General features: G+C 42.3%; 3 protein-coding genes across 4 annotated transcripts; 1 reads left to right on the forward strand and 2 right to left on the reverse strand.

Moving 5' to 3' along the window:
• Positions 1-137: 137 nt before the first annotated feature.
• aarsd1 (alanyl-tRNA synthetase domain containing 1) lies at positions 138-6,808 on the reverse strand. The gene is made up of 12 exons (XM_012817345.2): positions 5,642-6,808; positions 4,885-5,013; positions 4,431-4,590; positions 3,999-4,056; positions 3,603-3,759; positions 3,226-3,342; positions 2,900-3,030; positions 2,500-2,566; positions 2,097-2,188; positions 1,925-1,979; positions 1,422-1,516; positions 138-720 (listed from the first exon to the last, which is right to left on the reverse strand). Exons 1-12 carry the CDS (start codon positions 5,678-5,680, stop codon positions 588-590), a joined length of 1,233 nt encoding a protein of 410 aa, XP_012672799.2. The 5' UTR covers positions 5,681-6,808; the 3' UTR covers positions 138-587.
• Positions 6,809-6,904: 96 nt separating this feature from the next.
• LOC105891225 (WD repeat domain phosphoinositide-interacting protein 1) lies at positions 6,905-14,294 on the reverse strand. 2 transcript variants are annotated; one of them, XM_031560617.2, is made up of 12 exons: positions 13,890-14,294; positions 12,863-12,942; positions 12,363-12,532; positions 11,828-11,924; positions 11,495-11,592; positions 11,296-11,388; positions 11,015-11,085; positions 10,405-10,512; positions 9,667-9,831; positions 9,305-9,412; positions 8,637-8,770; positions 6,905-8,253 (listed from the first exon to the last, which is right to left on the reverse strand). In XM_031560617.2, exons 1-12 carry the CDS (start codon positions 14,024-14,026, stop codon positions 8,132-8,134), a joined length of 1,383 nt encoding a protein of 460 aa, XP_031416477.1. In that variant the 5' UTR covers positions 14,027-14,294; the 3' UTR covers positions 6,905-8,131. The 2 variants fall into 2 exon arrangements, with proteins under 2 accessions (XP_031416477.1, XP_012672845.2); XM_012817391.3 differs by having other exon boundaries at positions 12,860-12,942.
• A 533-nt stretch (positions 14,295-14,827) lies between these two features.
• Positions 14,828-22,563, forward strand: prkar1ab (protein kinase, cAMP-dependent, regulatory, type I, alpha (tissue specific extinguisher 1) b). Its single transcript, XM_012817378.3, is given in 13 exon segments — positions 14,828-14,977; positions 15,160-15,259; positions 16,370-16,564; positions 16,567-16,583; positions 17,567-17,734; positions 18,266-18,357; positions 18,528-18,589; positions 18,843-18,889; positions 19,170-19,328; positions 19,607-19,667; positions 19,802-19,923; positions 20,045-20,126; positions 20,329-22,563. Coding segments are annotated over 11 exon segments (1,137 nt in total). The 5' UTR covers positions 14,828-14,977; positions 15,160-15,259; positions 16,370-16,410; the 3' UTR covers positions 20,502-22,563.
• The last annotated feature ends 847 nt before the right edge of the window (positions 22,564-23,410 follow it).

Below are 23,410 nucleotides of genomic sequence, written 5' to 3' on the forward strand. Positions count from 1 at the left end.
ACACACACACACACACACACACACACACACACACACACACACACACACACACACACACTACCCTGGGATAAGAGACATCTGTTTTTCCTGACTATTTGTACTTCTGTAGCAGAGGCCAATTCACGAGGCTGTCACAATTTTCATTAAGACAGATTTTAATAATCACTATATACAATTTCACATTTGATCATGTAAGTTCTGCTACACATTATCAGATGAACAAAATCCATATTAACATTTTAGACACCCTCAGACATTGGACATACGATTATACATATTGGACACATAAAAAAAAAAATGAGTGCCTCCAATCAACTAGAGAAGTGCCTTTTTTCCCTGTGGATGATTTTGGTACTGACAGTCACCTGTGTGCATCTGTCTGTCTGTCTGTCTGTCTGTTGGAGAGGTCACAAGGGAAGTTGCTGAACATACCAGCTGGTATTCCTCTTCTTTCCTCACCTCTCCTCGTCTCTTCTACGTTTTTTTTAATGCAATTTCTTCCTCCTCAGTTCCTCTCTTTGTCCCTTCTTCTGCAGTCCTCCTCTCCTCTCCTCTCGTCTCTTCTCTTCCTCCTCTCATCCTTCCTCCTACCCGCTCTTGGCCTGGCTGCAGTGATCCCGCAGTAGGTTCTCCACCTCGGCCCTCTTGGCCAGGGACCCAGCCTTCCCCTGCAGCCGTCCGTTCTTCCCAGCCCCCTTCCCCTCCAGGAGCTCCAGCACTCTGCAGAGGGCACATTGACACGGGGACACATGGACACATGGTCACATTGACACAGGGACACTAAGTCATCAACATGGCCTCCGACTGCTAAAGAGTCTAGCATTAGCTAGCTTAGAGAATCCGACTTCTACTTCTCTAACAAAAAAACTAAAACTAAAGATTAAACTAAAAATTAAAGTTACCGTCCACGATTCTGGTGAAAGGTAATTGACATTTGAGTACAGCAGCCAATAAAATTACACCCGCCCTTTCATGCTCCTGAAGCAACGTGTTTTTTGGCTCGAGTAGTGTATGGCTTGGTCTAAGCCACTTTGTTTACTACCCATTTACAGAGCCAGGATTGTGTACAAATATCAGAGTTTTTGGCGCACACACAGAACAGACAGCTAGAGGAATCGTGAGCAATTCCCTGAATTTGACAAAAAAAATTTACTGGAATAGAATTGTTAACTGCACTGACTGGGAGTCTAGCCCTGACTAGCATTGAGAACCCAACTTCTACTGATATACAACCTAGAAATGAAGGACTCTGAGCAGTTCCCCCATGTGAGACTATATATAGGCCATCTCCTATCCACAAAGGAGAAACTGATGAACTACTGGTTAAACTCCACCACCAAGTGACACAATTGAGTAGTACACCATTTCAGAGCCATGCTGTGCGTCGACGTGCAGCACAGAGACGCCGCGTTGTTTCTTACCGCTTTCCCATGCTGTCTACGACAGAAGTGGGGGCGGCTAAAAGGAACATTCCGGCGCCCTTTTCCTCTCCCACCGTCAGGAAGATGGTAGTGTGCTGGGCAACAGGGCAGATTAGAGATTAAGAGATTAAAACACAAATTACAAACGCATTAAATGCTACTTTTCCAAACACAGACTACCTTCATCCTTAGTATACTTAAATGTGCAGAATTATCCAAATCAAACCTGAAAAGGCGCTTTACTTTTCAGACTGGTGGGATATCTAGGTTTTATACAGTACTGTTATTTGACTGACTGGCTCGCTGCTTTTGTGAAATTCCCCCACTGTCTCGTTAGAAGTTGCCAGCCTTGTTGTAAATGTAATCAATCAGGGTTTTTTTTTCACTTTCTCCTGGCTAGTGTGTCTTATGGCCAAGATCTTTACTACTGTTCATTCAAACTCAAAATGTTGTTGGGGGTGGCAAAAGTGTATTATAACAAATGTATAATATATTTTTTTTACCTCAAAGCCTATTTCATTGGCAATGGTGTTCATGAACTCATTGTCCCCATCCTTACTAAAGAAAACAGAAAGATTATATTAGAGTCTGGAAAGATAGAGAAACAGTCTCCATGAGGAATATATTATGTTCACACAGAACAGAATAAATACTGGACTGGAAACTGTCGCCTACTTGTATAAACTGAAGAAATTGCCTCTTTCCGGATTGTTCTTGAAACTTTGCGCAATGAGAACCGCCATATCTCTGAGAAGAGTAACGTTGCTCTGCATAGAAGTACAAAGGAACAAAGTTACTCATTGCACAGACAAGCTGTAATGATTCTGGATATGGTTCCAGATATTGATCATGTCATTAATTGTGGAGCTGCCACTGTGTGTGTGTGTGTGTGTGTGTGTATATATAAAAGCAAATGTACATGAAACCACTAGCTTGTGACAAAATGCCTTGTGATACAAAAAAAATAGATAATTTATCAAAACCTCAATGATTACACATCACAACGCATTATGACATTCAAAGACACTGGCAGACTTATAAACTGCCATCTTGTGAGAAATAGGATCATTAATCGTACCTTCTGCAGGCGTTTGACGGTCTTCTGGAGCTTGTCCACTGCTTCAACGTGCTCCTCTGACCCTGTCCTGACACAGCAGCATGGGAAAGGTCAATCTCACTGTGGCCTATACTGACTAGGAGGGTCTTCTACTGACTAACAAATCAAGGTCTCACAAATCCCTCTCTGTGTGTAGACACACCGCTCCATTCTACTGCATACATGCAAAATGAGTGAGAGATATAGAGATAGAGAGATACAGAGAGAGAGAGTAAGACACAAAGAGAAAGAGAGAGAAAGAGAGAGAAAGAGAGAGAGTGTGAGTGAGTGAGTGAGTGAGTGAGTGAGTATGTGAGTGAGTGTGTGTGTGTGTGTCTCTGTGTGTGTGAGGGGGAGTTGTGATTGTTCCAGTGCTACTCACTTCAAGAGGCCCACCAGTGATTTCTCAATGCTGTGGCTTTTCTCTGCGTACTTTAGGACTCGACTCCCAGCCAAGAAGATCAAGTTTGTTTTGCTCTTCTTCCCTTTCTCTGTTCCCAGAATCTTAATCACCTACAACAACAAGGGCAACCAAAGGACTTTAAGACACCGACAGAGCTCTATGTGACAAAAATCTGATGACAACCATCACTGATGGACAACACAGGTCATGTCATGGATTTCCATTAACAAATCCTTTAAAATATGTCTATTTTATTAGCGTAGCTGTGTTGGCGAGGGGTGACCCATAAGGGTGAGGGCGGAGACCTGTAGGTGGCTGAGGTTGGACACATGAGTTCCACAGCACATGTTGGTGTCCACGCCTTCAATGTCGATGATCCTGATTGGGCCAGCAAGGTCGTCTGGGAGACCGCGACTCCTTATCTATTCACACGCACACATACACACACACAAGGCCTCATGAAGAGTTCCTGAACATTCATCACATATTGACCACTTTCCATAAGTGAGGCAGGATTGAAAGAGGCTACTTCATACAATATGGGCACTGAACAGAACTACAAAAGGCAAGCATCTTCTACTACTCCAAATAGTAAAAATGCATTTGCAAGGCTTTAAATGTTTCGCAAACCTTCTCCAACCATCTAGAACCTTCTCGGGCGGTAAGTTTGAGCAGAACCCACCTTTTCCAGGGCGGGGTCATCGATCGAGAGAAGCTGGACGGTGACAGGGATGTGGTCTCGGATCCTCTGGTTGACGGCGGCCTCCAGAGCCTCCATCTCTCCTGGCTTCACTGTCGGCGTGTCCATCTCTATGCTGCTACGCTGCCTCCCCAGCTCCCTGTGACACAGCCAAACAGGCTCCTTGAAGGCTTGCAATGATCAAGAACCCTTGTTTCTGAAGGCACTGCAATGATCAAGAACCATTGTTTCTGTAGGCTTGGCGTTGAAGAACCCTTGTTTCTGAAGGCACCTGAAGTTTAACTATGGCACTTTATACAAGACTGAGATTAATCCTGCTGTAGATTTTTGAAGATTGCTGAAGTGAATAACTGCTTCCCTTTTGGCTCAGAGACTCACCATGACGTAGTTTTATATCCGAACATGGTTTCAGCAACCGCTGTGACCAGATGTTGCCCTGAGGAAAAACAAAGAAAAAGATGATGAGCCTTTATCAAAAACCTCTAGAACTTTATTGTGCAGTGATACTCCCTCACTTGTCCAAGACTGTGTTTTCTCACTGAAGACCGGCCTTTTTCATCTCTATCAGAAACTTTAACACAAGTAACATTTGAACAAAGAAAGAAACCTGTCTTAGTCAGTGCTGGGCCATGGCCTCAGGTAGAAATCACACAAAGTCTGAGACATTTCCAAAGAGAGAACACATCCCTTGTGAACTATCCCACTGTGGCTAATGGACTCAGTCCAGCTTCAGAGGGAAATCCTGTCAAATCTACGCCTGTTGGCCTGCCCTGCGTTTTTAGCCCAGAGTAGACGAGTGCCAGGAGTCACCTGAGTGCTGCTGCATGTGGTCGAACCTCCTCTCCCAGTCCACCTTCAGCTGGACCTCCTGGCCCTCCTCCAGGGGGGCGTCCACAAAGTGCACAGCCTCGGGGCCCTGTCTGAGGACACGCAGCACAGACACACCGCCGATGGTCCCTCGGTCATCAGGCTGGAGGAAAATATAATATATCATAAAATCAGTGTGATTTATCAATCTTGTCATTTGTTTCTCTGAACCTTCATCTGATACAAAGCATTTTATTTGTTCCATAATTTGGTGTGTTTATACATCCTTATACCTACATTAGGCAGACAATCAAGCTTCTTTGCCTTTAAACTAAGTCTAAATTTGTAATTTGAATGAGCTTCAGAGCAGACAAAAGTTGAACTTCCATAATAATCTATAATCGTCGTTGTCTTTTATGAGAGGGTTGGTGATTGGACTAATGCTACGGATCTTTACCTGACCCCCTCCTTCGGGAAAGAGAATAGTGTCTTTCAGCTTGACATTGTAGCCCTTCACTTTCACTTTCTTCCCATTGTTTTCGAGTTGCACCTCTGCTTCCGAGCAAGACACCACAGAAGTAGAAAACTGCAGGAAGGATGAATGAAATGTCAGTGACTTTACCAACTTGAACAGGTCCATTCAAGGACATACTTCTGCTGTTGAAGCGACGCTGACGTTAGCTTAACACTCGCTGTCGGTTCTCTTTACATTTTGATTAAACCTTACAAAACTGAGCTAGATGGCACTGTTTACCGCTACACTACATAAGGGAGTTATGAGTTAGTGGAAGGAGCCATGCGGTCGGTCAGTCGCCACTGATCAGTTTTTAAGGTAGAACCAAAACTTAAAGAGAACTGGCGGTTAATGTTGAGCTAACTTCAGCGTCGTGTTATAGAAGTGGTAACGGTAAAGGTCCAGCTGTCACTTTCATTTTCAATTTCAGTGTTCTACTTTAAGGTAGGCACTCGGATCGTGATGTGGTTCGTGATGTGGTCATGTGGTTCGTTCATCACATAAATAATTGGACATAATCTCCGAGGTTGTCAAAGCACTTGACAAAAAACAATTATGAAGACAAATGGTTTGAGACTTTTTTGTAGGCTTACGTTAACAACCTGCTATGTAGGCTAGCATGCATAATCACATAACCTTTTGAGAAATGGCAACGCCTTTTTTTTTAAATCACTGTTACAATTAACAGTTGGACAGTTACCTCCTGCATGTAGCAATCCCTCTGACATTGAAAAGCCATACTGTTGTCTTTTAGGTGACAAAATAGGACAAGAAACCTAAGAACTCGCAGTGAACACCACAACCAAACCCGTTTCTTCGTTGGTGTTGTTCAGTACATTACCGCCCACTACTGTAAAGGAATGGAATGGAATGGAATGGTTGCTTGCAATCTTCTATCCGTATGTTTTCTGATTCATGATATTATGGTAGAACGCAGACTACTGCATCCACTCACTGATGTGAACGTATTTAAATTGTAACTGGATATCCATATCTGGGGTATTCAGTCAGCGTTCATATGGATGTTGAGTAATCTCAACATAGCTAATACGAAGATATTGGCAATTTAATGATAGTTATAATTATAACTGTAACCAACTAACAAATACATAAACCAATTGAAAGGTTTGGAAACCATTTAAAACCAAGCCTCGTTAATGCAAACGTATATTTATTCTTGTACTGTCCTGCCCTCCTGTTAACATACAAATACACTCATTCACACACACAAAATATTTCAAAGTAGGCACATACAAAAACATACACGGGCGGTGAAATAAACGTGAGGAGAACAAAAATTGCATATAAAGACGAGAGCATCAGGGAAGAAGTACAACAATTTGGTATTATCGGTTCCATATGAAGAATTATGACATTAATATTGAATACCATCAACATTGTTTCTATGGTGCTGTCTACAATAGAATAGCGTTAAAATGTTACATATTGCACTCCACAGAAAGTCCTATTGAACTGGCATCATATCTATCATATCGTCACCCGTTTCCTTACAGAAGTACTCTTACATGGTATTGCTGAAAACTTAGACAGCTGGTCAAAATGTTCTCAAAAAGCAGTTTACAATGAGTCTAGCAGCTCATATGTTATGATAGTTCTAGAAAAGCAAGACAAGCCTGAAGATTTGTAACTGAAGCTGTAGCGTGCCCTAGTGGGCTCTATATGACACTGCACATGGCAGAATCCACGTACACAAGTTCTCTGGCCAACTAAAGGTTCTCACATTACTATGGTTGTTTCATGGAGAATAATGTATCACTGATATTGTTTCATGTCCAGAGTCTATAGTGTGAAAAAAAAACCTTGATCACAATCAAATACATAGCTTTCACAGTATGTGTTAGTTGTGTTCAGTTTAAATGTTTTTTTTTTTTTCTTTTGGTCTTGCCCGCATACTGCATACATACATATAACTACAACATATTTGAAATATGAGTTAATGTTCACAGGTACAACACTATAATGTGTTTATGAGCTTGTCATGTAAATTCTCCAAGATGAAGTTAAGGTCGACACCACACTGCCTCCTCTTACACTGGTCCTGTTGGTGTATATAGTGTTGATCTCCAAGATTTCAATTCACTTTCCATTTTTAAAAAAAATAACAAAAAAATTATACATATCTGTCTCCTAGGGGAGACTAAGAAGCATGCAAGATCAACTCACACCCACACACATACAAACTCTCAAATCGAAAGTCAAGCCAGCATTAATATTCTCCATTCCCCATGACAGAGACAAATCAAGGAACTGCTTCTTTAATTAGATCCATTGTGGCAGAAGCTTGCCAAAATTCTCAAACAATAACAGGTTTGCCAATCTGTGTTTGTAGGAGATTCGTAAGTAAGTATCTAAGCACTTGAAATCAGTAGGACTTACCCCAGATCTTGAGAATTATTTTTGTTACTTTACATTCAGTGTACAATGCCTGAAGTTTCAGCTGTCTCTTTTATCAGGTGCAGACAAAAACAAATACACTTTTTGCTTAATGTAAAATAAGAAAGTCACTCTCAAAGTCTGTGTGCGGTCCTACAGACTCAAACTAAAGTAAATCACAAGGATTGGGATTTTTTTTTTTACCCTTTTGTAAATATGTAAGCACTTTAAAAATGTCTCACTATTTGGCAGCAATTCATTTTTAGTAGTGATGACTCACATTGTCCCCATACATCTTATTACCAGTGTTCAATATGGGATACTAGTGAGAAAACATGGATCCTCTTTCTCTCCCCCTCCCTAAAACGAGGAATCAAAAGGGCTTTAGGCACCCCTGACATGCAAACCTGTCTTAACCACTGCTTATGAAAACCAACATTAAGGATCCCTTTCCAAGGGCCAATAGTTTCCCTATAATGGTTTGTCATAAATAATGAATTTTAAATAGTGCATACCAAAACTGAATTTCAAACTACAAAGGATTCCTTTGTCAATGTCACCATGCTAGATGTAGTTTTACTAGTCATCTTGCCTATATCTATGGGCGACAGTTCATTCTGTGATCCACCAAATGGTGATGGCCACTCCGTAATACTGCATGTGTTTAGCTACATAGGCCTAACAATTTGCTAGTCTTTGAGAATGGTAGTGGTCTGTCAATACCATCAAAAATTCTAACTGACAAGCCAGATAGGCCCAAGATTGGGATGTGATTGGTTGATTGGCTAAGGGTGAGTTAGTTGCTTTGGGAGCTGACTGGTGGGAACTCCTGCTCGTCATCCAATCGGATGGTTCCAGCAGCAAACTCATGTTCAGGGATGATATCACCCTTTTTGGCTCCTCCATCTTCTGAGTAACCTACAATTAGAAAGGATCTTAACACCCAAGTTCTGAGTAAGATAGTAACACCGATGGGTGACTGTTGAACATGCTTGTATTTGTAGAAACAATATCCATAACCAGTGCTCTCTGACACTTTAAGACAATAATGTTAGACATATCTGTGCAAGTCTTTTTCTGTGATCTTGGATCATTGTGTTATGATATATAACATTTAAAAAAATAAAACCATTTCACTAAAATCGTTCTTGCTCATCGGTGAGCTCAGACACCTCTTTTTTTTTGTGATCTTGGATCATTAATGTTATGATACATAACATTTAAAAAAATAAAACCATTTCACTAAAAGTCATTCTTGCTCATCGGTGAGCTCAGACACCTCTCCCCTGAATCGGACTGACCTGTGAGGCCGGCGGAGGCTGGATGCTCCACGCAGGCGGGCGTGGCGAGGGTGGATGCATAAGTCTGTCCCCCGCCCATGGGGTCCTCCTCCAGAGGTGGCTGCTCCTCCTCCTCCTCCTCACCATTGAAGAGCCTGACGCAAGGCAGGAAGTGAGGATGAGAGCAGTACGCACAAATACAGCCCTCTGGGGCATCACAGACATCTGATTGCAAATAAGAATCGACATCCCAGGCTGGAACAAATCACCCACAGCCAGGTCTGCAAAGTTCTGTCACTGTGGGCCATTTTCCAAAGGCGTCAGCAAAGATGGGTCAGGTAAAGGTACGGGGAAGGCCTTTCATGGAAAACTGTGTTTGATCTAATTTTATGTCTGGGACAGTGTGTGCCCCAAAATAGCTTTATGGCAACTGTCTATACTGTGATTCTAGCCGTCAGAATATGTTTGGCTTTCATTTGATCTATTTTAAGAATGTAATGGACACGTAGAGCTTCTCCACTCAAGTTACACAATGGACACGCCGTGTCCCAGGTTCACCTCAGACACGCCTACCCTTCTAGTAAACAAGGAAAATTATATGGAGCACAGAAACACAGAAACACAAACACACACACACACCTACCGTTGTTTGTTTACTACCTGTTTGTTTACTACCTGTGTTTACACACCTGTGTTTGTTTACCAGCACACACTCCCCGCCGTCCTGAGGGTCAACGTTGTAAATGTAGAAGTAGCCATCTGAGGAAGCCACCAGCAGGCGGGGAAGCTTCTGGATGCTAGGGTGTCAACCACACGCGCGCACACACACAAACACATACACGCACACACACACACATACATACACACATACACACACACACACATATCCATAAGCATGCACACACACAAACATACACATATGGATACATTAAACCCCTTTACAGACAGTAAAACTCACTTTGGTGGTAGCCTACACAATGCACACACATGTGAAGACATTACACAATGCACACTGGCATCAGTGAATTTGACTGTGAGAACAGGGGCTTACATGGCCAGGGTGCAGATGTTCCTCAGGCCAAACATGTTGAGACGGACAGTGGCGAAAGCCCGGTCCTGATGCATCATGTCGGATACCTGGGCGGGCAGGTAGGTGCTGGCGGCGGTGAACACCTTACCCACGTACGCAGACCAGGTAGCCGGGTCCTCCTCCACGCTACCACACACACACACACACACCGAAACAGAGTCAAAGGAGCACACAAGTGTGTAAAACAATTCTCATAGTTTGTCAAAGCACCCCCCATACCCCCCCCCACACACACACACACTTATACAAGCATGACTGCATGCACAAAAATGCAAACACACACATGTATCAGCAAAATAAAAACCACACATCTTAGAACCTGCCCTTACATATACTGTATGTCAGCAACCACACCACACCAAAAAAAGTACTAGAATAAAAACACCTCAGCAGTTCATCAACTCTCCCTCTCTCTCTCTCACACACACACACTCACACACACTATCTCTCTCTCTCTTTTTCTATCTGGACACTAACATGCTTTTTCAGAGCTGAAGTCATCAAGTTTGCATCTCTTAAAAGTTTAATCTTCAGAAGTCCATTGAATTTAAACCAGCTGCATCAGCTAAACTATCTCTAGAGACATATGACACTTGGACAACTGACACATTGGACAAAACCAAACATACAAGATACTTTTTCTTTTTTTTTTTAAAGATGCACTCATACTGTACAAGCATAATATTATATGGTGAAAACCTGGTGCTGTGGTGTTCCAATTTAAAGATGTGCACCGTCTCTGTGTTACTGGAAGCGCACAGGAACTGTCCATCAACACTGAAGGACAGGGAGCTGATGCTGACATACCTACAGGAAGAGCACACAGAAGGTCAAAGGGCATTAGCTAAACTGCTGGTTACATTACAATTGTATTGTTTTGGCGCTTTGTAGATAACATTGAATTGAATTGAATTGAATTACGGCTCTACGGAGACAGTAGGCGAAAGACCATTAGCTGGACCAGTTATCTTTGCTGAAATTAAAGTCATTCAGGGTTCATTCATACACAGGACCCTGTTTATAAATGTAGTCACGAGCTTGTCTGGTATGGTTTCCATTCATTTGAAGTTATGTAATGGGTGTGTGTGTGGGTGTGTGTGTGTGATTAACAATCTTTTGGCTAAAATGTGATCCGATGTGATTATGAGCATGTCTAGTTTGGTGTCCAGAGAGAAATAGAGATGGTGTGTGTGTGTGTGTGTGTGTGTGTCTGTGTGTGTGTGTGTGTGTGTGTGTGTGTGTGTGTGTGTTTGTGTGTGTGTGTGTGTGTGTGTGTGTGTGTGTGTGTGTGTGTGGGAAGTGAACACACCTCTTCATCCCTCTTCGAAACTCAAACAGCCTCAGGCCATCAGGAATGCTGAACACTCTGATGACTGTGCCCTAAGTAACACATACACGAGAGCTGGTCACAACCACACACACACACACACACACACACACACACACACACACACACACACACACATACACCACACAAACATACATGCACAGACAGATACACATTCATGCACACACAGACACAGGTGTATAACAGAAAATAACTGTAATAACAATAATAATACTGGTAAATAAATGTGTTGAACGACATACCTTTTCTGAAGCACTGGCCAGCATGGTGCCCTGGATGTTAAAAGACATTGCTGCCAGAGGACTGTCGTGAGCTGGGATCTCAATTATGTTGCTCTGGGATTGGTTGTCAGAGACAGAGAGACAAGAAGTGTGATTGGTTGCTCAATAGTGAGTGCACATCCTTGGTGAGGCCACACTAGTCACACATTGTGACTCTTACCAGGCTGTTGGTGTCATAGACAGCGATCTCCCCGATACTGGTACTCCCAGGGTAGGCCAGGTAAGAATTGGAATGGTTTACGGACAGTGCACATAGACCTGGGACAGAAGAAAGACAAGGAAACACTCACAGCTGACTGCTAATGATTCTCTAATCTAGTTCCATAGCTACCGTATTTGGCAGACTCCAAAACTAGCAAATAAGTATTTAGGGCAGATGAGGTTAGTCAAACATTTGGCCAGACTATAGACTACTAGATTCTTCTTTAATCTCTCTCTCTCTCTCTCTCTCTGTCACACACACACATGCATATACACAATAAGTGCAACTCACCGGTGCGGTTTAGTGGTGTGTTGAGCAGAGATTTCAGCAGTTTCATGTCCTTGATGTTGTGAATATAGATAGACTCTTCTAGGCAAACCACCAGTCTCTGTGGGAACCCAAAACAGTAGGTTGAAAGGTGCACAAGATCCCTGCAGCATACACACCATAGGCTCAAAATGTACTAATACAGAGACATACATGCCTATGAGAAGCTTCTTTTAAACACAAACGTCTTTAATGCTTTGGAAAGACCATGTTTGAGAAGAGTATGTGGCCTGCACAGTGTACAAGGATGCTCAAAGTGTACATTTACCTCTCTACGAGATTAACCACCATATATGACCTATCTGTTACATTCATATTACTGAGGAACAGCAATACTGAGACATAATCCTTATTGACTAGGCCTAACTGAACGTTTAGCTAGACTGGTCTAATGGCTCATTCTACAGAATGATGAGATAAACATTAATCATCATCTCAACACTATCTCAATCTCCCCCCAACCACCACCAAAAGCTCATCTTGGCATGTGTGGTCAGACCTGCCGGTTAAGCTTGACCGCCAGGATGTCGGTGGAGTAGCTGTAGTTGCAGATCTCCGTGCCCTTCTTGAAGTGGTAGATGTTCATGCGGCGCGGCATGGAGCGACTCACCACCACCACCAGACTGCTGGAGAAGAGACGCTCCACGATGTACACATCAGGACTCTCACCTAGCCCCGAGGGCAGAAAACAGGAAACCAGGAGGTTTACATGGACTGGCTGGAAACCGGAAGTTGATGTTAACCATGGCACAGTGTTTGCCCTTGTTGCAATCTTTTTGAAGCCCAAGGGCTTACTATATGTTAAATATTACCATGTAATGACAATTCATGTTTGAAAAGACATACACATAATAACTCACATGTAACAAATAATCCACAAATAATCCATTTTGGAATTTACGTGTGACATACATTGTGAACACATTAGGTATAGCCTGGAGTGCAACAACATTTGCATGAGTTCTCACTGACATTTGCATTACATTAAACGCTTACCACCTTCATGAATGCAATTCAGTTTGTCCACAGACGCCAAAGAAAAGAGTCGATAGCCATCTCTGGTGCCAACAGCTAAAGACCTGACAGAAACCAGGAAAGATGGCAAACTTAAAGTAACACTATGCAACAATTTCACATTTTTTGAGTGGGTTTTATAGGCAACTAGTTTTGGTACCATCCTGAAATTCATTTTGATAGCATATGGTCATGTGAATGACAGACCTGTGTCTTTCCCACTAGCCATCCAGAATATGCCCTATGTAGTTCTGTATATCGGGCTGGAATACCCTGCAAAAATGGAAGAAAAGCTTTCACAGTATGACATTGCCATCTATACTGCCAAAAGACACCAGTAAGTGTGTTGGCAAGCTTATATCAGTGTCGACTGGGCTTTTGGTGGTGTTTGCAAGGTTTTTGGATGCCATTTAGGTAGTTAGCTTGATAGTTTTGGAAAAGAACTCCTTATTGCTGCTTTAAGAGACAGACAGCCAGTGATGAACGAGATTAATAGAGAGAGAGGGACGACCAAGGGCAGGTGCTGAGAAAACCTTAAATGAGAAGTTATCGTATCATGTGACACCACACCTGCCCAAAGGTTTAACGGCTCTGATCTGCACCTAGGAAACTACACAAAGCTACTAGGCTTCACAAAGCTGTTGCCAGGTTAGGTTAATATCTTCTTTAAAACGTTTATTTATGTTCTAATATAAAAATGAGAACATGTGTAAAATGATGAGGAGAATAACTTGATGAGAGTAGTCTTTAGCTTGATTTGAGTGCGCGCGTTTGTTTGTGTGTGTGTCTTTGTATGTGTCAAAACAGTTTAACAGCCAAAACTGCCCATAGAACATAGTAAATATTGGCAGCAAGATCACCTGCTGACCTAGTTGTTGGACTATGTGAACCCTTCGAGGAAAAGGCCCCAAAGGGATTGAGGTGGCATATGGTGTTCAATTTAGGCGCAGTCCTTGGGCAACAGTCAACCGTTGTTTTTTGCACTCAAATACAGTTCGACCAACATACTTACGTGGAGTCCTGATTGAAGGAGGCGCACACAAGCCCCTGTACTCCCGTGGGTTCATCGGACATCTCTTCACAGTCTTGCTCCACTCCTGATATACCACCCTCGTCCCCCGAACGGCAAGCGGGGACAGGTTCGATCATCCCGTAATGTCTGCTGCTCGTGGTCACCGTTGTGTGACACGATTACAGAGTTTGCTTGAACAACAAAGCTGTGTGTATAAATATTTCGATTGACATAAAACTGGTTTCAACACAAACAGAAATCTCCTTCGCGGTGTTTGTTTCTCTCGTTTCAGGGAAATGTCGCAAAAATGCCTGTTGTTGACACTTACATAGTCAGAGTGTCAACAAAACACAGCCAGCTGAGTGCCTGGTACGTCACGTAGGATAGATGGTGTGTTCAAGACCATTCGAAACCCGCAGAAGGTGTTGAAATGTGCCCAGCTAAATTTGTGTACTTTACATCAACATACGAGCACATTTCGCCAACTCAGACACCAATTTATGGATTCTAATGGAAGGGTATGTCTCTGTTCAAAACGTGGCGTGCACGTAGATTTTATGTCCGAGACGTTACAAAAAGCTTAAACGCATGATTTAGGGAACATAGCCTGTTTTGCTTGAGCTAAAACCCCACGTCAATTCTCAGCCAATCGTATTGTTTCTCTTAGTCAAACACATTTTCTGATTGGTTTAGAAGTTACTCTTTCAACAAGAGGAGGTATTCAATTGGCTCTTTTCTGCTTCCATTGAACCACGCGGAATTGTTGAGATTACATGCTGCAAATTGTGGCAGGAGTGCGGTAATCATATAAATCCGTCGATAGGTCACTGCAAATAGACTACAAAGGGATCTTGATACAACCAGAAACTGCCTACGCGAAAGCTTCAGTGGCCTCGGCTATGGCGTACATAAAGCATGTGATTATGATCACTAATCTCATGAAATGCGTAGTGTAGTCTTGGCTTTATAGAATGTTGCCGTATATAGGCCAAATTATCTCCATTTCACGAAACACTTTTGGTGATACGTAAATACGACCAGTAAGATATTACAAAATTACGATACTTGAACATTATTGGTTACTAAAGGTAGGTATATTTAGTATGGTCTGTCACACTCAATCCAGCGAGGAGCAAAAATGACACATGAAATAAACTTGTTTAAATGCCACTGTGGCTTTAAGGTTGTCAGGGGTTACATCCTCCATGTCAAATCGAGGCGTATTGACGTCAATGGTGGTTTGTGATTGGTCTTGACCTGTTTCCGGTAGGGCAACGATCCAAGAATTGAGGAGAAAAGAATCAAGAATTTGAGGTCTGTTACCTGGAAAATACAATTGGATTGAAATAAAGAAGAATTCGAGGAACAAGGTAATTACACGAAGTTGAATTTGATTTGATTGTAGATGGTTACAAAGCAACACAGATGGTAGTATCGCCTGATGTTTTGTAGCTTGCTAGCCATCCTACGTCTGTCATTTGTTTATAATACGAATCAAGATGGCGTTGACGAGCAGTTGAGGCCCAAAATTTTATCCGATTTTCTGTCAGCAGTAATGTAGCCTTAAAAGGCCATGTCGCCCTGCCCACAGAATAACTGAAAACATTGGTTAATGCATACAGTTAACAGGCCTGTTATTGTAATTGCATATGCTCAAATTACGCCAGAGATGCGTTGTGTTGCTCGTTCTATCTAAAGAAAGATAGCGATGACTTAGCTAGGATGGCTAACATTAGCAAGTTAGAATAAGGTTAGCAGGAACGTTGGACCGCATGCTGATGTACTTAAAATATATTTGCTTTTCGAAGCTTACATTGCCTTCGCAATCATTCGGTATGTAGCATAAACCTCCAACGCGAAGTGTCAATAAGCTCCTTTCGCTTTCTAACATCCAAACCAGACATTTTATTCTTAGATCGATTGTGTTTCGCTAACGTTAAGACTTGTAAGTGAAATTAAATCTTGGTACCCTTGGAAATCATAAATTCCTATTCTGTCATTTTAGGTGTACATTACACATATATGTAGTTGTTCTGCAAAGCCAGTAGGTGCTATATATCACAGGCATCATAATCGTGCACAGATTATTTTTGACCTGAATCCAATTACATTAATACAATAATCCCGCTGTCCGTTGTTCTCGTCGTTTTTGCTGGTTATGTTTGAAGTTGTGTGTACTCTACGACAGCCATTAAAGAACTTAGATCAACGAGATGCAGAATCACTCTCTGTCATTAAAGTTAATGTCGTGAAGACCTCCGATACAGCGAGGTGTAGAAGAACACTCGGTGCACCACTGTTGTTCAACATGTTTGTTGAGGAGATTATTCATACGCAATGGCACAATAAACCCTATACTTACCAGTAATGTGCACCATATACTGTGTGCAAATATATAATGAATGATTCACGAATCACTGCTGCATTGGAAAATAAATGAAAAACATGTTCTGAATTTCACCATCCCCTGACTGCCTCAGTGCCGCCACCAAGGTCAGAGGTCAAAGAGTCATAGGTCAGCATGGCGTCCGGCAGTGCCAGCAGCGAGGAGGAGAAGAGCCTACGGGAGTGCGAGCTGTACGTGCAGCGACACAACATCCAGCAGCTGCTGAAGGACTGCATCGTGCAGCTGTGTACCACCAGGCCCGACCGCCCCATGGCCTCTCTCAGGGAATACTTGAGAGGCTGGAGAAGGTGGGGCAATTGTGATCTATTTCCAGTTGACAATGAGAATATATTAATAAACAAGAGTTAGCACTTGGAGAATGTGGGGACTTTGTTGTATCAATTATGAGGAAATATAAATAAGCAGATGTTGAACCTCAAGAGACTGGAGAAGGGGGGGGCGCTGTGATACTTCCAGCTAATGATGAGAAAATATAAATAAAGGGAAGTTGCTCTTGAAGTGGCTAAAGAATGGGGGGACGATGTAGTATTTCCAGAAAATAGATGAATAAATAGACTTTTCACTTGACTTGAACTTCTTTACTGATGTCACTCACTACATCAGCTCCCCAGCATAAACTGGTTTGCTGTCACAAAACTAGCAAACTGTCGTGTGTTGAACAGTACTGTCATCATCTTCTAAATATCTTATAATTGCCTTAGGTATGATTGAATTTCAGGGTAATATAGTGGGTTAGTAGAATTTAAGTCACTGAATCTAATGCAGACACACCAAAGCGTCTTTCCATTGGCTATACCTCTGTTAAAATAGTTTTCATTTTTTTTTGTGTGCTGCTTCTGTTAAAAAATAGTTATAACAGTAACTATAATAGTTTCAACTTTAAAGTTAATTTCAAATGAACACCTAGAGATGCAAACTAAACTTCATGTTGATTTGTAGCTTGTATAAAACAAGAACCATGCTTATGTGTCAATCTAAACTTCAGAACCTGTGGGACTACGGTACTACTCACAATCTGAAATGACACATTTGTGTCTACGTACGTATGCACTCGTGTTTTGTATGATAATGAATAAGAAATATCATCATTGACAAGGTTAGATATAGTGATTTATTAATTGAAATATCAATTCTGTCCTTCACACTTTGCCTTAGTCAAGGAATCCTCTTTTTTATGTTTTAATGGAAAAGAATGAAATTTCGAAGTGGCCCCAAACTTTTGAACGATAGTGTATGTATGTTGTTTTGAACTCCTCTCCTGGCCTCACAGGAGGAAGCCAAGCAGATTCAGAACCAGCAGAAGGCAAGCTCTCGCTCGGACTCGCGGGAGGATGAGGTCTCGCCCCCCATGAACCCCGTGGTGAAGGGGCGCCGGCGGCGCGGAGCCATCAGTGCTGAAGTGTACACGGAGGAGGACGCTGCCTCATACGTCCGCAAGGTAGGCAACCACACACACTTATACACACACACACACACACACACACACTTATACACACACACACACACTTATACACAAGTATACAGTGACACATCCACTTATCTAAACACACCTCTCTACACAGTCACACATGCTAGTCCTAATATGTCTACTTGGCATACGCCCTCATGCATGCATGTGAAGATTAATACACTTTCACACTCTATCAAACACGCACGCACAAACACACACACACACACACACACAGACACACACACGCACGCACGCACACACACACTTTAACACATGCATACACACACTTTAACACATGCATACACAACTGTCTTTTCACCCATTTGGGTGTGTAGCTGTGCATGCGGGCCAGTACACATGTGCATGTGTTCTTTCAGTACTGGTAGATGCTGTTTTCTGTAATTACAAAACTAATTTTTGCCAAATTCCTACCAATACAATAACTCGGTCATAAGCAGACACTATACACGCGTTTTATTAATTTTTCCATCCAACATTTAGAATCTTCTACTATTCCAGGTCATACCTAAAGATTACAAGACAATGGCAGCTCTCGCCAAAGCCATAGAGAAGAACGTTCTTTTCTCCCACCTCGATGACAACGAGAGAAGGTATAAACATTTGTCTTCTATCAGGTTTACATGTCCGTCTGTCCGTAATTTTTGAACGGATGTGTTGACCGATCGCCTCTTCCTTTCCAGTATGAGGCAAATTACCTGATTTCTATTTTGCTTGTATAGAAAATCTTCACAGACATTCTCTCTTCTCGTTTGTTTTCCAGTGACATCTTTGATGCCATGTTCCCAGTCACATACATTGCTGGGGAAATAGTCATTCAGCAGGGTAAGGTCACTTTCTTTCACACTAATACAACTGCTGTTTCTCACTGTCATATTTATGCATTACACATTTTAAGTGCCTTTTTGTATTTTTTCATTTTATTGGGGTTTTCTTTGGCACTCTTAAAGGCTGTATGTTATTGTCGAGCACAGTTTGTAGCCTAACCCAGTCAGACAAAATTGGTTTGTTCCTACTAAAATAAGTAGTGTGTGAGATCAAAGGTTCAAAGTTGCTGTCCGTTTGTGTCATTTTTCAGGCGACGAGGGTGATAATTTCTACGTCATTGATCAGGGAGAGATGGATGTAAGTCTCTCCATGAATGACTTTGAATACTAAGGAGTTTCTTTAAGTGCAGTTCAATCAGGCTATAGCCATCTGATACTGTTCCCACAGATCTTATTTCATTAAAACCTGTCTTTTGTTCTACGCATTCGTACATTTCTCCCTCTTCATATCTTGTAGCTAGTAGCAGTATCTTGTACTTGTGACTACGTGACGAGACTATAATTAAATGCTTGTGTTGCGTGGCTGTCAGAACAGTGCTGGAGGCATTTGCCTCATTGTTTTGACCTGTTGGCTCAAGGTGTATGTGAACGGCGAGTGGGCCACCAACATCGGGGAGGGGGGCAGCTTTGGGGAGCTGGCCCTGATCTACGGCACTCCACGGGCGGCCACCGTCAGAGCCAGGACCAACGTGAAGCTGTGGGGTATCGACAGGGACAGCTACAGGAGAATACTCATGGTAAGACCGGCGGCCATAGTGCCTTCTTTATACTGGTAGGGCATGATGCAAGTGGCGCCAATATTATGGGTCCAGATTCAGTACAAATAGTGATGATATGTGTGTAAAAGTACTAAAGGATATTATTGATAGTGGTTCTGATGCTGGTTTTTGTTTCAAAGTACTGTGAAATGTGTGTAAATCACTGGAAGATACTGATAGTATGACAAAATGTCAGTGCTATGTCCGCCGCTGTTGTTTCTGCTTCTTCTTCTCTAAAGTCTCTGTCTCTCTTTCAGGGAAGTACTTTGAGGAAGAGGAAAATGTACGACGAGTTTCTTAGTAAAGTCTCCATTTTAGGTAAACATTGACTCCCGCTCGGGGCACTGATGTTTGTCTAATGTTTCATCCAGTCTGCTTGGACAGCCAGACAGACAGACAGACAGCCAGACAGGGCTAAACGACTAATTCACACTGTGATTGGGTATTCTCAGAATCCCTGGATAAGTGGGAGCGACTCACAGTAGCGGATGCGCTGGAGCCGGTCCAGTTTGAGGACAGCCAGAAGATCGTAGTCCAGGGAGAACCAGGAGATGAGTTTTTCATCATTTTGGAGGTATCCAGTATATTCTCTGCCGTTGCGTTCATTTGCATGGCTATCTTCTGATGACGCTGATAACGCTTCTGTCAATCATGTAGGGTTATTGACTGTCTGTGGACTGTGCTTTGCCTTGCAGGGTAGTGCAGCCGTTTTGCAACGCAGGTCAGAGAACGAGGAGTTTGTGGAGGTTGGGCGGTTAGGACCCTCTGATTACTTTGGTGAGAATCTCTTCATTCTTTTTTTTTTAAGTAATTGATATTTTATAGACACATACAAATGAATAAAAAGACGGAGAAAAAGATGGAGTACAGAAATTGTGCTTCACTGTGGAGATTTTTTTTATAGGATTTTTGTCCTATGATATGTTGGAATAGATTTTACTGCAAGCAAACTCAGGTGTGTGTGTGTGTGTGTGCGCAGGTGAGATCGCTCTGCTGATGAACCGCCCACGTGCCGCCACGGTGGTGGCCCGCGGCCCGCTGAAGTGTGTGAAGCTGGACCGGCCCCGCTTCGAGCGCGTCCTGGGGCCCTGCTCGGACATCCTCAAGCGCAACATCCAGCAGTACAACAGCTTCGTCTCGTTGTCTGTCTAAGGAAACCTCTTACACCACCAACCGACCCTCCCTCTTTCTCAAGCCTCCACCCCCACCCCCCTCTCTCTCTCTCAGCCCAGACCTCACCGTCAGGCAGGGCCCCCTGTCAGTCCTCACCATACGCTCTTTGCAGTTGCCGTTTCCTCCAGGTTTTGCATTTTCGTTTGTTTGTTTGTTGGTTGGTTGGTTGGTTGGTTGGATGATTGGTTGGTTAGTCCGATGTTTTTATAGCCAGGAGCGGCACCCTTTGCACTTCACCAGCTTCACATGTTTTTTTTTTGTTGTTCTGTGCACCTGTTACGTTTATTGGCGAGTGGGACTTCTCTGTTGACGCGATAGTGCAGTAGTGTTTTGGCAGAGGCTTGAGGAAGAGTAGACAATCAGATCGAGATGTTCTCACTTAGCTTTTCACGTGTGGTAGTTAAACGTGGCTTATTTGCTTTTTTCGTGTTTTTCTCGAGTTTTGAGTTTGAAAAATGAAGGATACCTTTGAAGAAACCAAAAGAGAGTGTAAAAAAAAGAACAAAAACCACACACTCACACACACAAAAAAAAGAAACAAACAAAAAACGAAATCAGACATTTCCACCATCGACTCACTTGAATTCAAACAGGCCCAAGTTACGATGTTGTTTGGTAGCTTCTCGCTTGACGTTACTCCTGGAAAAAAAAAGGACTTTCAGAGCTTTCAGCCAGCCTTAATGTATGTGCATCTTTTGTCTTTCCCTTTGACCTCTGGAGTCAACATTTGTTTATGAAAGGACCCAAGTAGTGTAGAAACTGATCAGCTGATCAGAACCCTGTTCTGGAATATTTACCTTCCAACAGACTTCTAGAGAGCCAGGCATTTAACCTTACTTCCAACACACCCAATCTAGTGGATAAAGCCCTTCAGAATCTTCTAGAAAAGCCAGGTTGATAACCTTGCTTCAAACACACCTGATCTAGCAGATAAAGCTGTTCACAATGTGAGTGTTAGCACCAGGGGTGTTGGAGGTGCATTGGAAAATGTGGTTGAGGGTCAGGAGCCAGAGTATGGGTGACCTGCTGTACACACAAGATGACGTTGGAGGGCGTTTGATTGGCCTGTTTTGTTACCGTCAGTCTCAAACCTGTAGATTCTTCTGTTTTTTTTTTTATTTTAATTTTTTTTATGGCGTATTCTCTATTCGAAGTGATTTGTTTTGGGTTTTTTTATGTGGGGGAGAAAATTGAGTAGCACATCTTTGCTCATCTTAACTGAAGTTTAAAAAGGGTTAAAAATGATTTCAGTGATGCAACTTTTTGAAGCTTCTCTTGAGTAACTGGTTAGTGTCATTTTTTTCCAAGCATTGTTCTGTCACAAAAAAATTGACTTTTGTTTAGTTTTGAAACTAGTGCCAAACAATTTTATGTGTAGGGCACAATTCATTGCTGATATGATTTTCTAGAAAAATCTACTAAGCCAGTTCAAACTATGACTAAGACAAAACTATGATCAGATCTTACTGGGAAAAGCTGTTTGAGACCAAAATGTATCTTTATCAGTATTTAATGTCTTGTCAGTATCCGTAACATGCTACATATTTAAACATTTGCGCCACCATTTTATCGTTGTTTAAATTCTTTATAAATGAAAATCTTCTACAGAAGCGCAAACACCATCTTATTTAGGAGTGCCATAACAGGTGTGTAAGCTTGCTCTGTTGTAGGAAGACCCAAACAAGAGCACATCCAGCCACTGGACTTCAGCTGGTGCTACTTACTGTTCACCGCAAGCTCCACGCTCAATGCTCCACGCTCCATGGCCTCAAACAGGAAGGAACACTGTATTACAGAGACTTGCGCCAATGTTCTGGGTGATGCCCATGCAGACAAAATGGAGCCCTTGTTTTTTTTTTAGTCATTCTAATATCACATTTCGTGTTATTCTGAGTTCATTTTACCAAGCATTGTAGGGAGCTATTGTCTTGTCATTGGCATATGAACTGCATGTACTGTGTCCAGATGCCATGGCTATCGGTTACTCCAGACAGGGGACTGGTGTTGGGGAGTACCCAAGAAAAAAAAAAAAAAAGGAAAAGTACGTTTTTATGTACAGCTTCGGTGCTGTGTAGAAGTAGGGGCACTTAATTGCAGGTGGGTTTTAGGTCTTGTTTGTTTTTTTTTGTCCAGGTTAAAATGGCTCCTGCTTTAATTATTTTTGTTTGTTTTGAACTCACCTTTTGTACTGTTTCACCATTGTACTGTAAGGTAGTATTGCTGTCCATTCCACCCCCATTGCTGACACCCATCTCAACATGAAAATATTCCTATGAAGAGTCGAAAAAGGACCCGCTTTCACTGCTGATGTTGTGTTCTGTCACATTTTCTTGTTCTTTTTTTTTTTTTTTTTTGGTTAATTTTCTTTATAGGGGATGAATGTGTGTGAGTGGAATGGATGAGTGGAGGGGTGGGTGGGTGTGTGTGTGTGTGTGTGTGTGTGTGTGTGTGTGTGTGTGTGTGTGGTGTGTGTGTGTGTGTGTGTGTGTGTGTGTGTGTGTGTGTGTGTGTGTGTGTGTGTGTGTGTGTGTGTGTGTGTGTGTGTGTGTGTGTGTGTGTGTGTGTGTGTGTGTGTGTTACCAAACAGATTAACATAGTTTGCCTTAGCTTCTGTTACCAAGGGAGGGAACTCTCCTGCTTGCCCATGGGTGTCGCATGACCTGCAGTGACCTCCACCTGCTGGTCGACCGAGGACCATCTTTTTTTTCTGTCTTATTTTCTTTCTTTTTTTAATTCTATTTTACCCAATGTCTGTACAACATTTAATTTCTTGTATGTGTGCTCAGACTATATCCCTTTTTTTGGTATAGATTGTCCTAATGGCAGTTTAAGCAATAAAAAAATGTTGTATTATTGAATTTGGCCTTCTCTGGTCTTTCTTTCTCTTA

This window comes from Clupea harengus, chromosome 23 (genome assembly GCF_900700415.2).
Source record: "Clupea harengus chromosome 23, Ch_v2.0.2, whole genome shotgun sequence".
In the NCBI taxonomy this organism is placed as follows: Eukaryota; Metazoa; Chordata; class Actinopteri; order Clupeiformes; family Clupeidae; genus Clupea; species Clupea harengus.